Source organism: Nerophis lumbriciformis, linkage group LG35 (assembly GCF_033978685.3).
Source record: "Nerophis lumbriciformis linkage group LG35, RoL_Nlum_v2.1, whole genome shotgun sequence".
NCBI classification, from domain to species: Eukaryota; Metazoa; Chordata; class Actinopteri; order Syngnathiformes; family Syngnathidae; genus Nerophis; species Nerophis lumbriciformis.
This window is the reverse complement of record NC_084582.2, coordinates 21,306,421-21,320,364: the sequence shown is the minus strand read 5'-3', so window position 1 is coordinate 21,320,364 and position 13,944 is coordinate 21,306,421. Positions and strand designations below refer to the sequence as shown.

General features: G+C 38.8%; 1 protein-coding gene across 2 annotated transcripts in view; it reads left to right on the top strand.

The window, feature by feature from the left end:
• The window catches only part of LOC133575208 (Fanconi anemia group A protein), an 85,655-nt gene that overhangs the window by 44,715 nt on the left and 26,996 nt on the right, over positions 1–13,944 (top strand). Inside the window, exons 25-29 of one of the 2 annotated variants that reach the window (XM_061927778.2) lie at positions 2,751–2,938; positions 3,017–3,110; positions 10,269–10,463; positions 12,298–12,371; positions 12,451–12,579. In XM_061927778.2, coding sequence (XP_061783762.1) covers positions 2,751–2,938; positions 3,017–3,110; positions 10,269–10,463; positions 12,298–12,371; positions 12,451–12,579 — 680 coding nt within the window. The remainder of the gene's footprint in view (positions 1–2,750; positions 2,939–3,016; positions 3,111–10,268; positions 10,464–12,297; positions 12,372–12,450; positions 12,580–13,944) is intronic. The other variant, XM_061927779.2, reaches the window with a different exon arrangement.

Below are 13,944 nucleotides of genomic sequence, written 5' to 3'. Positions count from 1 at the left end.
TTTTTAGATTAAATGAACACGTTTAGATTTTATGCACACATTTAAAAAAAAAAATCAAATGTAGATGTTACATTTTTAGTTTGTATGCACACATTTATTTTTGGATTGAATGTACACCATTTCTTTTAGATTATATGCACACATTTAGATTAAATGGACACATTTATTTATTTTTAGATTACATGCACACATTTGGACTATATGAACACATTTCTGTATTTTAGATTAAATAAACACATTTAGTTTATATGCACACATTTATTCTTTCTAGATTAAATATACACATTTCTATTTTTAGATGACATGCACACATTTAGATCATATGCACATATTTTTTTTGTAGATTACATGCACACTTTAATTTTTTTTAATTAAATGCCCAAATTTAGATTAAATGCACACAATTATTTTTTTTAAAATATTATGCTCACATTTCTCTTTTTAGAATAAATGCACACATACTTTTTTTTTTTTTAGATTAAATGCATTTATTTAGATTATATGCACACATTTATTTTTTTTTAGACTAAATGCATCCATCCACCCAGTCGTCTTTTTCCACTCTTTCCGGGTTGGGTTGCGGAGACAGCAGCCTAAGCAGAAAAGCCTAAAATTCCCTCTCCCTGGTTTCTTCGTCCAGCCCTTCCCGGGGGATCCCAAACACCATCCCAGTCCAACTGGGAGACAGAGGGTCTGATTTACTAAAGATTTACGTGCACTAAAACATGTGCAAACCTGATAACACATGCAATGCTGATCTACTAAATATGTGCAAAGTGCATTGCGTCTGTTATGTGAGCAGAATAAGGCGTGCCATCCATTTTGCATCTGTTTTCATTGATATTCAAAATACATGCTGATCATCAAAACCCCCACAATACTGTGAGGAGACAATGCAAATATAATTATACAGTATGCGCAATGTGATTTATCAACACTCATCACCGCTTTGCGATCACTATTTGGCGTTATATTTAACACGTGTCCGAATGAGGTGCAAACTGGCAGTTCCACACACGGCTGCAGGATCGGTGCTCGCGCTGCAAAGACAGACAAGAATCCTCCGACCTAAGTGTGTGTGTCAACATTTTGGTGGAGGGATAGAAATTAAATTATTAGATATACCGTCTATTCAGAAATTTCATTTTATAATTTGTTGCTACTGGATGACTTATAGGACTGAATAAAATGAATCCAATTGATGCGTTTTGGTGTCTGCTGGTGTTTTTTTTTTTATGTACATTTTTTTTTGTAGGAGGTATATTACCATAATATGCCTCCTACATGAAAAGACGTCTTTCATTAAACGTTTTCTTGCAATTGAGTAATTCCAGATGCACGAATGCGCTCGTGATGCGACCCACAGCTTCGCACACGGAATGTGAAAGTGGAAGATAAGATAAGATAAGTGTCAGTGTGCATGTTTTTTTTGCGAATCAGAAAAGGTGTTACAGATTATAGATATGCCCTGCTGGTTCAATACATTACACACAGGTAGGAGCATGATAACATAAATGTGCAAAAAATTAGAGTGTCGCCGTGGTAAAAGCCCCGAATGCATGCAAAATCCCCCTTCAAGTAAGGCAGTCTGCACCACTTTTCAATTGCACATACATTGTTAGTAGATCACACACAGCATGAACACTAAGGTACACGCTATTTAATTTTTTGCATACACTATATAGCGTTGTATTTGGATCGCAGTAAATCAAGCCCATAGTCTCTCCAGTGTGTCCTGGGTCTTCCCCTTGACGTCCTTCCAGTTGGATGCTCCCACAACATCTCCCCATGGAGGCATCCAGGGGAGCCACCTCATCTGGCTCCTCTCGATGTAGAGGAGCAGTGACTTTACACCTCCCGAATGACAGAGCTTCTCAGCCTATCTCTAAGGGCGAGCCCCGCCACTCGATAGAGGAAACACATTTTGGCCGCTTGTACCCGCGATCTTGTACTTTCGGTCAGTTCTTCTTTTATTTCAGATGCACATTTTTTTTTTTTATTAAAATAATACTAATGGATTTGATTTATTAGCGTTTTTTTAGACACTCAAAGCGCTTTACGCTGGGAACTGAGAAGCCGCAGTGTTTTCACTCTACATGATGGCGGTAAGCTACATTTGTAATCACAGATGCCCTCGGGTAGACTGACAGAAACATGGCTGCCAATTTGCGTCTCCAACCACCACCATTCATTATCATTCATTCCTTCAATTTCATACACCAGTGTTAGTGGACCTGAGTGCAAGGTGGTTGAAGTGTCTTGCCCTTGGACACAACTGCAGAAAATACGATGGCAGAAGCTGGATTTGTACCAGAAACCCTCAGTTTTCTGAACGGCCGTTCTACCATCTGTGCCACGTCCAGATTAAATGCACACTTCTTTTATGTTTGATTAAATTCACACATTTATGTATTTGTTTTTTAGATTGTACAAAAACTTTACTGTCATTGCAATCAAGACATACAACAAATAACAGAGTCGCGCTGTTAAATAAGAATACAACATTTCAAAAATCAACACCAAAATATGCACAAATACAAAAAAAAGCATTTCAATAAAACAAAAACTGTTAATCAAACATTCTCCTGATGTCACTAGACAAAAGTCACAAGTAAATGTGCAAGGAACAGCTGGTTGATTTTGGTTATTTTGACCACTTATTATTGACGCCAGTCCAGGGGGCGTCGATATGATGGGGTTCTACATACTCTACAGTATCAGTCTGATTAGTTGTTCTCCTGTTTCCAAAGGGCTCCTTGCTGAGTGGCCCACACTTGCTGGGTCTTGCAGCTTTTGTTGTCCACCTCCATGCTTCCACGTTGCAAAGTCCTTTAGTTCATCTGGCATCACTGTGCCCAGCCAAGCCAGTACCCATCTCAGAGGCCCTTAGCTCAGCACTGGTGTGCAGCACACAAACTAATATGCTGTTCTGTGTCAGGTGAGGTTGAAATATTTTGCTGATGTAAAATCAGATGTCAATACGTTGGTAATAAAGATTTTGCTTGTCAATTTGCAGATTCTGCATGGCTGCTGTGAGCTACGGGATCTGTAGAGGTGATTCGTTGACTCAGCCGCAGAAAGACTTGATTCCCAGCAGCTTCTACAAGAAGGTAGCAATGCCGCAGTTCTTAAAATTTGTTGTGTAAAAATATTAATGGCCTTAAGTCACTTGCCTGGTTTATTTTGACAAATGGTCTGGCCGTCGACTCCCCAGGCTTAAGTTGCAGGTAGGTAGTAATTTGATTTACTGTATTGAACATACTGTATATATCTAATTAATTTGAAGTATATGACATGCTTGATTTTAATTAATCCAGAGTATAGGTGTAAGTGACAATTCTTTTTGGTCTTGCTTGAACCTGATAGTTTGGTGAAGGTATAGGCGTGACAGTAGTTACGCACAAGACTGTCCTCACTGACGGTTTAACATAAATATTGGGGTGCAATACAGGTGAATAAAATACTCACACACGAAAAATATTTCTATCATGCATGTAAATAACAAATATTCACAACAGGATGGTACTCCAGCGACACTACACCCAAGCACTGACACTATCTTCAAAATAGGGATAAGGTTTCATCAATGCTGTTATGTTTGTCTTTGTGTGTCCCGCCTCACAATACAGAGGTCTTGGGTTCGATCCTGGGCTCGGGATCTTTCTGTGTGGAGTTTGCATGTTCTCCTCGTGTTAATGTGGGTTCCCTCCGGGTACTCCGGCTTCCTCCAACCTCCAAGTTGGCCCTAGTGAATGAATGTGAGTGTCAATGTTGTCTGTCTATCTGTGTTGGCCCTGTGATGAGGTGGCGACTTGTCCAGGGTGTAACCCGTCTTCCGCCCGACTGCAGCGGGGATAGGCTCTAGCACCCCACGCGACCCTGAAAGGGACAAGCAGTAGAAAATGGATGGATGTGCGTGGCTTCATAGTAAAAGAGTGCGGGTACTAGACCTGTAGACCTGTAGTCCAGACCTGTCTCCCGTTGAAAATGTGTGGCGCAATATGAAGCCTAAAATACCGCAACGGAAGACCCCAGACTGTTGCACAACTTAAGCTGTACACCAAGCAAGAATGGGAAATAATTCCACCTGAAAAGCTTCAAAAATTGGTCTACTCAGTTCCCAAACGTTTACTGAGTGTTGTTAAAAGGAAAGGCCATGTCACTCACTCACTCATCCCATGGCCTAGGAGGCCGAAGGGGTGTCATGGTGGATGCTTGGGCAGTCAGGGATCTCCAGCGCTCACGATCTTCTGCTGTTCGTAGCAGGGTTTGAAAGCTGCAGCCAGTCCATTCTTTGATGTTGTCCATCCAGGCCTTTCTCTGCCTGCCTCGTCTCCGCTTCCCCTCTACTGTTCCCTGCAGGATGGTCTTTGACAGGGAGGTGTGCCTTGTGACATGACCAAACCAGGTCAGCTTGTGACGTTTAACTGTTGAGAGTAGAGGTTCCTGTTCGCCAGCATGGGTGGTAACTAGCTGTCTAACATAATCATTTGTCCGGTGTTCACTGTATGATATATGCAGCATTCTTCTGTAACACTTGCTTTCAAAGGCCATGTAACACAGTGGTAAAAATGCCCCTGTGCCAACTTTTTTGCAATGTGTTGCTGCGATTAAATTCTAAGTTAATGATTATTTGCAAAGAAAAATTACGTTTCTCAGTTCGAACATTAAATATCTTGTCTTTGCAGTCTATTCAATTGAATATAAGTTGAAAAGGATTTGCAAATCATTATATTCTGTTTTTATTTACCATTTACACAACATGCCAACTTCACTGGTTTTGGGTTTTGTGTATATTTATGTATTTCTATATATATGAATATATATATATATATATATATATATATATATATATATGTATATATATATATATATATATGTATATATATATATATATATATATTTATATATATATATATATATATATATATATTTATATATTAGGGCTGTCAAAGTTAATGTGTTAAAGCATGTGCTTAATAAAAAAATGTTATCGCGATAAAATAAAGGGAAAAATATTCATCACAGTGTTAGTTTTGAGCGCAAGAAGGTTGAAGGAGCATTGCACAGGCAGTGATCACGTCACACGCCAGTGTGATGATAAATAGAGCAACGTGCTCTGCACCCTTCAAAACAAATTCCGACAGAACTTTAGATAAAACTGAGGTAATTAGTTAGTATTGCAGTGACAAACATTAAATGTCTGTTTCTCTGTGTATATATATACATATATGTATATATGTGTGTGTATATATATATATATATATATATATATATATATATATATATATATATATATATATATATGTATATATGTGTGTGTGTATATATGTATAGATACATATACACACACACATACATACATATTAGAGATGCGCGGTTTGCGGGCACAACCGCGGAGTCCGCGGATTATCCGCGGATCGGGCGGATGAAATTTAAAAAAATAAGATTTTATCCGCGTGCGAGTCGGGTCGGGCGGATTAATTAGATTTTTTTTTTTTTTTTTTTTTTTGCGGGTGGCAGTTAAACCAATTCGGAAATATATATACATAGTTAAATGTTGTTACCCACATACGAAAAACGAGCAGGCACCTGCTGCATATGCCACAACAGAAGAAAAAAAAAGAAAAGAGATGGACACTTTTACGGAGCGGAGAAGGGACGCCTCGCCGGGGTCCGGGACCGAGGCCCCTTCCCCCGAGAGGGCCCCACCGGGAGCCGTAGCTGAGGCGATCCGCGAGAAGGGCCCGACGCACGTCCAGGGTCACTACCGCGCCCACCGCACCGACACCCCGCCTCGTCCGCCTTCGCCACGGCCGGCGTCACGCGCAGCAGGTAAGCAGCTTACCTGCCCGCCACCCCCGTGGCCGGGGGCTCGTAACATGGGTCACTCCGCGCGCTCCGCCCGCGCAGCTTACCTGCCCGCCACCCCTGTTGCCGGGGGCGCGTAACAGGGGTCACTCCGCGCGCAGTGCGCTCATGAAAGGGGTGGGGCTCACCCTGGTTTATATAGAGAGCAGGACGGTGGCCATGGAAGTCGGAACCCGCTAAGGAGTGTGTAACAACCCACCTGCCGAATCAACTAGCCCTGAAAATGGATGGCACTGGAGCGTGGGCCCATACCTGGCCGTCGCCGGCAGCGAGACGCGCTTGGAGGTGCGCTCAGTGCGGCTCCCATATGATTGCGCACTGGTGTGCGTCTGGGTCGTGACAGCGTGGCACGCGAAAGACTGTGCTGCATTGGATCAGTCTCCTTTCTTTAACAGGCAAAAGCATTATAACCTCACCATACCTGCCAACTTTTGAAATCAGAAAAACCTAGTAGCCAGGGTCCAAGGGCCGCAGGCCCCGGTAGGTCCAGGACAAAGTCCTGGTGGAGGGTTCAGGGCTTCGCCCCCCGACGCAAAATGATTATTAGCATTCAGACAGGTTAAAATGTTGCTAAAACCATCACTTTTCTATCAGTCACAGTGACTTTTCAAAACAAAAATATTACAGCAAAAATCATATGGGTTGATTGACATGTTTATTCTGTAAGCTAACTTCAATAGTTTGAAATTATTTTGACAGTTAATGCCAGTTACCCTGTCAACCTTTCACAAGACTTCAATTTGTTAATTGAAAGTATAAACAGTATAAACACTTTTTACAGTAAACAAATGGTAAAACAGTACTAAACAATTCCATTAAAAAAAAAATTGGTGTCATTATTAACTTTCTGTCCAAGCTTGTATAATCTACTGCCTTGTTCAATTGTAAAAAATATTCTGTGCCTAAAATTCACATTTCTATCACAATTATCATACTGTAAACATGGTAAGCTAACTTCATTAAAATTAATAGTCCTGTCAATAGCATGGAATTACAATTCAAATGTAGTTTTTTTGTAAGCCTTTCAAAAGAATTCAAAATATGAAAAATTAATGAAAATTAATTTAAGCCAACAGACACTTGAAAAGTGGCACATCACATCTCTAATGTAATCATTTTAACTTTTCAACAGAAATAGCACTGCAAAAATATTAAGGACATACTTCTGTATTTTGGTAGTTATGCTGTCAACATTTAACAAGATTTCTTCAACTTGGACTTGAAAGCATAAATAGTATAAACACTTTTAACAGTATGTCGTGCTGTGAAATACAGCCGACAGGATTGCGCACCAAACACGAGGCAAGGCCAAAGCGCATGCAGGTGCAGGAGAAGAAAGGACTTATTTCATTTAAGGTTTGTGATAAACCATCAAACTCATTCGTTAAAAGGACTCTATAGTAATATAAAGCGAATTTTTCTGGACATTATCATGCAAGAAAAGTTTATTTTTGGGACCGCGATCACCGCGTAATGATTTTTAAAGGTTGCATTACAAACATGTAACTGTCCCATGTGATCAGCCAGTGCGATTGGAAGTCCATGCTCAATTATTGCCTCCGTAAATAAAACTTCGGCATTTATCACATCCAAAGAATCTGTTTGGGCGACGAAAAACGTTGAAAGTTTTCCACTTGTATCGCTAGCAACGGCATTAGACTTGTGTTTTTTTGTCCCAAAGTGGTCTTTTACATCGCTAATTCCTCCGTGTCCGATCGAAAAATCTTGTCTGCACAAGGTGCAATTCGCGTAGTTTTCACCCTTTTTTTTTTAAATTAATGAAAAACCGTATTTTTTATCACTGCACCCGTAACCCGGAATAGGTTGATGAAAACCGTACGAATTACGGTAAAACCGGAGTAGTTGGTAGGTGCCTCACTAATGCCTTGCATCGTCTATATTAGATTTACCGGGCGGATGGCGGGCGGATGCAGTTCTGATCAAACGTTACATCGGGTGGATGGCGGATGGTTGACGACTTTCTGATGCGGTTGCGGATGAAATATTTGCCTATCCGCGCATCTCTAATACATATATGTATGTATGTAGTGCATGTGTGCGTGCAGAAAATAATGACATAATTGCAAATTCCACACTTAGTTTTCTCATATGGAACACAAATGATAACGTTTTATGAACACCACTGTGTCTTTCAAAATTTAGGCCACATACAATGGAGAAAAACAAAATATTTTTGAAGCAAACATTGGTTAATTTGAAACATTTGCTATTCTCAAACAAGATACAGTTTTAACTTGTACTCTAATTAATTAAATAGGTTAATAATACTATACTTACTGTCACCAAGTTTTGAGCAAATCAATGACTTGCAGTTCAGTAAAACATATAAAAAAATGTTCCTGTATGGCATTCGGACTACAAATTGCATTTGTATCCAAATATTGGGTATTTTCTTAAGCAAATGTTATTTATGCATGCAACAAATAACTGGTGATTGACCATGATTAATCACAGTTCAAGAGTTTGAATAAATCTGATTTAAAAAAATAGTCACTTGACGGCCCTAATATGTATACAGGTATATGTGTATATAAGTGTATATATGTATATATATTTATGTGTATATGTGTGTGTGTGTATATATATATATATATATATATGTGTGTATATATATATATATGTATATGTATATATTAGGGCTGCAACTAACGATTAATTTGATAATCGATTAATCTGTCGATTATTACTTTGATTAGTCGATTAATAATCGGATAAAAGAGACAAACTATATTTCTATCCTTTCCAGTATTTTATTAAAAAAAAACAGCATACTGGCAACATACTTATTTTGATTATTGTTTCTCAGCTGTTTGTACATGTGGCAGTTTATAAATAAAGGTTTATAAAAATTAAAAAAAATTGCCTCTGCATGCGCATAGCATAGATCCAACGAATCGATGACTAAATTAATCGCCAGCTATTTTTATAATCGATTTTAATCGATTTAATCGATTAGTTGTTGCAGCCCAAATATATATATATATATATATATACATATATACATATATATATATATACATACATATATATATATATATATGTGTATATATATATATATATATATATAATGTATATATATATATATATATATATATATATATATATAATGTATATATATATATATATATATATATATATATATATATATATATATATATATATATATATATATATATATATATATATATGCGACCCCAAAAGGGACAAGTGGTAGAAAATGGATGGATGGATATATATATATATATATATATATATATATATATATATATATATATATATATATATATGTATATATATATATATATATACATACATATATATAAACATGTGTGTGTGTGCGTGCGTGTATAATAATGATGTTATAATTGCAAAAACACACTTTATTTTCTCACACAATTGATAAGGTTTTATGAAAACCACTGTGCCTTTCCAATTTTAGACCACATACAATGGAGAAAAACTTGCCTGAAAACTAAATATTTTAGAAGCAAACATTAGTTAACTCGAAACATTTGCTATTCAGTTTTAAATTCTACTCTAAACAATAAAAAAGGTTAATAACACTATAAGAGTGACCTTTAATTGAATTTAGGTAACTGGGCATGAAACAACATGCAACAAATGAAAATGCACTTCGCACTGAATGCTTTCATGAATGCATATAGCTCTGGTATGAGCTGTTCTTTGCCTTTTAGTCTCTTGTTCAGAGTGTTGAGGTGATCAGTGAGATCAACTAAAAATGCCAGGTCTGCTAACCATGAAGTGTCACTGAACTCATCCACAGGTCTGTCCTTTAAAAAAAAAAAAACATGTTGTCATGTGACCTCAGGGAATAAAACCGCTGCCACACGAAGCCGCGACTAAGCCAATACACTTCAGAATGGTAGAGCAGATCCCTATCCATCCATTTCCTTTTTCCTATGTTTTGTGTCATAATGTCCTCTTACATTGTAATCTTTTATCACGGCCACACTTTCATTGTAAATTTGTCCACCGGGTCTGAAATTGTCTGAACTCACTTGCAATCTTACGTTTATTTTCGTTAGAGTGAACAATTAAGTGTTAATGGCTTCTAATCAATAAAGTTGCTATGATATGAATCACTTCTGTGGGAGATGCTGTCCACATAGCTCCATTTAGGGTTTAAACTAGGAAGTACAGAACAATTAATTACAATACATGTTTTGTGAAGGCGAAAGTCCATCTAGTTTTAGACTTTGACGCGGGCCATTTGAAAAGGGTTGGCGGGTTGCATTTGCCCCGCGAGCCGTAGTTTGGACACCACTAATTTAGACCCTCACCTGGTTTCTGCTACCTTTCAAAGTCTTTCATGCATGTATCCATAACGCTAACATTATATTTGTACACATTGCTAGCTTCAGTACCTTATCCCAAGACTGTTACCTGAAGCTAGAAGGACTGCTGGAAGTAAAGAGGCTGGAATTCAGGAGACGGACAGTTTTGGGCTGTGGAGCAATGCCAAAGACAGCAGCAGCCATTGGAAAAAGACAGCTTGGTGTCTTTGGAGACATCCTGCTTTCAGTCAGCTACTACAAGCACCCCAATATCAGGTAGGACAAAGGCCAAATGTTCTTATTGGGTGTTTTTAAACTTCTGTCAAGATTTGATGGCACTGATTGGGACTAAGACAATGTTAACACCAACACAAATATTTTTTAAAAGGTTTTTAGTTTCCCTCGCCTCTTTGTATTTAACCTACTACGGTCTCAGTGCATTGTCAATTCTAAATAACCATTTAGTTCTGTTATGACCCAGTGTAATGCAGTGTATGCTTGAGTTATTGTTTGTAAAAACAGCACCATATGGTTGTCCAATTTGATCATTGCCTGTATTCCGTTTGTTAGTGTGACTTCCCTGTTACTTGCTTTGAACCGTTAGTAGATTGCACAGGCAGCTCCATCTACATGGTCTTCTCAATTCATCTCTTGCTCAAGCAACATCTGTAAGTGTGTTCACAATATAATGTATATTTAATTTGACCTGTTGCATGTTTGATGTCTCCAGTATTGCTTGGTATTAAATGACGTCACGTCCGGCTCACGTCTCGCTCATTAAATATGCGTGGTGGTCAAGCCAGCGTCTGTTCTCAGTGGGGAATAGCCTTTAGCCTTTCTTTAAGAAAAATGCCCTTTTGACTGTACGAACCGTTCAAATCGCAAAAAGGATAAGCATTTCTTCAGAATTCCACGAAAGGTAATCAAGAAGGGCAGAAGAGTGCAAGATTTCTTAAAACGACGGCAAAAAAAAGTAGCACGCGCTCCAGTCCAAGGGAGCAGAGTCCAAGAGTTTGCAGTGATCACGTCGTTAAAGGTTTGTTTGATATACTTTTAACGTTCAGTGTTTCCCATTTAAGTATTATCTTGATATTATTTATATTTCTTAAAACACCTTTTTGCTACGAATGTTTTGAAATGCACAAACTTGGCGAGTCTAAATAAAAGAAAGCAAATGTGAGCAAACCTAAAAGAGTTAAGCTTTTACCAAAGGCAGCAATCATAAATGAAGCTTTCAACACATCCACAACGTTGACATCTATAGTTATGTTTCGATAAAGACGGGGAAAAACATGCATACTCGTAAACAGCGCGTGAAACGGCAACAACAAACTCGGTGATAGATGCAAAGTTAAATCGTAAAATGCAACTTTACCCAAGCAAACATTATGCATAATTATCTGGCAGTCTTGATACCAATTTCCTTGACTCAGCCACACACAAGTTGCAGACCTCCATGCTTTTTCAAGTTGTAATCTGTTTTGTAGTGTAGAATGATGTCTGGAGCACGAGATAGTTCGACATGTTTGGAACGCGGCCGACGGATAATCCTAGATATCATTTGAAAAATATTTTTTTAATAAAGTATAGGGATCTATTCCATTGCATAGTTCGATTTTTTTTGCTCGTATCTGCTTTTTGCAGGAAGATCTAGGCCCCTTGTGTACTCAGATAGTTTGCTTGCTGCCCAATATCAATCTTGGCTTGGCTGACCACCACTGTTTTTCACTTCCGGGAAGAAGTCACGTCACGGAATACAAGCAATTGTTCTATGCATATTTTGTACGTGCTAATTGCTACATAGCTAAATAACATCGCAACCATTTGCCCTTAGCCTAGAGTGGCATTTTCTTTGTATGTTTTTAGTTTCACAAAATCCTTAGTAAACTCCTGAAACCTTCTTCACTGTGGAGTTATTTAGTGTTTAGCTGATTGTAGGGCTTGGCGATATGGACCAATACTGATATCCTGGCATTTTTAGTCCTGGTGTGGATGGCCATTGTTTTTAAAAGCTGCATTGGGGAAAATATTTGTGTTGTTGGTTATTCAATTTGTATTGCATTGGTAATATAACCTCCCACCTCACCCTCCACCCCCTTTTTATGTGCAGTTATTCTTCACAGAATGGCTGGCAATTGAATCTCAAGTGGAAAGAAGTAAAGACGCGTTGACTGACTCAGAACGGTAATACAGAGGCTGACACACATTGCATATGCACAACATACCCACAGACTAGGTCTAAGTCTACTTGTGTGTGTGTTAGACTGGAGTACCACCAGTGGGCATGTCTGCACCTTTATCTAACTGCTCCAGATAATGAGGGTGGCTGTGGAGGAAGCATGAAAAGTATTTTCTTTCATCTCATCCATGCCATCATGGACCAGCAGTCCAGGTTAGTGTGTTGCTCAGCAGTACAAAATTGATCTCTAAACTCTGACCTAGCTTGCATTGGCGTGTACCGAATTAGGTACTTTAATGAGTACCGACCGAATTCCGTCTGTACTACTGCATACTGAGTCACGTAAAATTAAAATGTACCATATTTTGATACCTTTTGTTGCAAGCATGTGACATCACATCCGGTTGCAGACTTGGCACCAACTCAAACACTTAAAGGACAAACAAGCAATGTTATAATTTTTTATGCCAACAAGGCAAGCATGCCTGATAGAAAGCACTCAAAAGCAATGCTCCACCTTTTAAAATGCGCTAGCTAAATGCTAATTTACATTTGATATGTCGTATTAGGGTTGTCAATACTTTGATACCAACGTGCAAAAATTACATCAATACCAGCTTTTTTTAAGTATCGTCAGCAACAGAGACTGTCCAACACGTTTTCGTCGGCAAGCTATGTCGATTCTTGGCATGTGAGAACTGAGCAGTCCGCACTGAAGAAGAAGCCTGCTATCCTAAAAATATGAGCCCGTGTTTCCCATATATTTATTTATTTGTGTCATCCTACCACAAATTTGGTGCTTTTGCTTCTTCCTCGCTAATTAACAAATGATAATAGAACGTTGGTAGTATGCATTGTAACTTGCATTGTATGCTTTACAACACATCTAATTTACACCTGCTTCGCCAGAGAAAGACATAGACTTAGACTTAGACTTCCTTTTCATTGTCATTCAAATTTGAACTTTACAGTACAGATAAGAACGACATTTTGTTGCATTAGCTCATGGTAGTGCAGGATAAAAAAGCAATATAATGCAGATATAAATAAATAGATTACTGTACAGATAAATATATTGCACTTTTGCATATGCATCCACGTTTATGGATGTATGTTATATTGTCTTTTATATTCCAGCGAGTTAATCCATTTTTGGGGGGAACTGAGGGGATTATTTTAATGCATTCTAGGTCTTACGGCCTGAGAGAAGAAGCTGTTAGAGAACCTGGAGGTTCTGTTACGGAGGCTGCGGAACCTCTTTGTAGAGTCCAGCAGTGAAAACAGTCCTTGGTGGGGGTGGGAGGAGTCTCTGCAGATTTTCTGAGCCCTGGTCTGGCAGCGGCTTTTTGCAATCTCCTGGATAGGAGGAAGAGGAGTCCTGATGATCTTTTCCGCCGTCCTCACCACTCCTCACCACTCTCTGCAGAGACTTCCAGTCTGAGGCATTGCAGGCTCCAGTTCAGACAGAGATGCAGTTGGTCAGCAGGCTCTCTATAGTGCCTCTGTAAAATGTGGTGAGAATGGGGGGAGGGAGCTGTGCTCTTTTCATCCGACGCAAAAAGTGCATGCGCTGCTGAG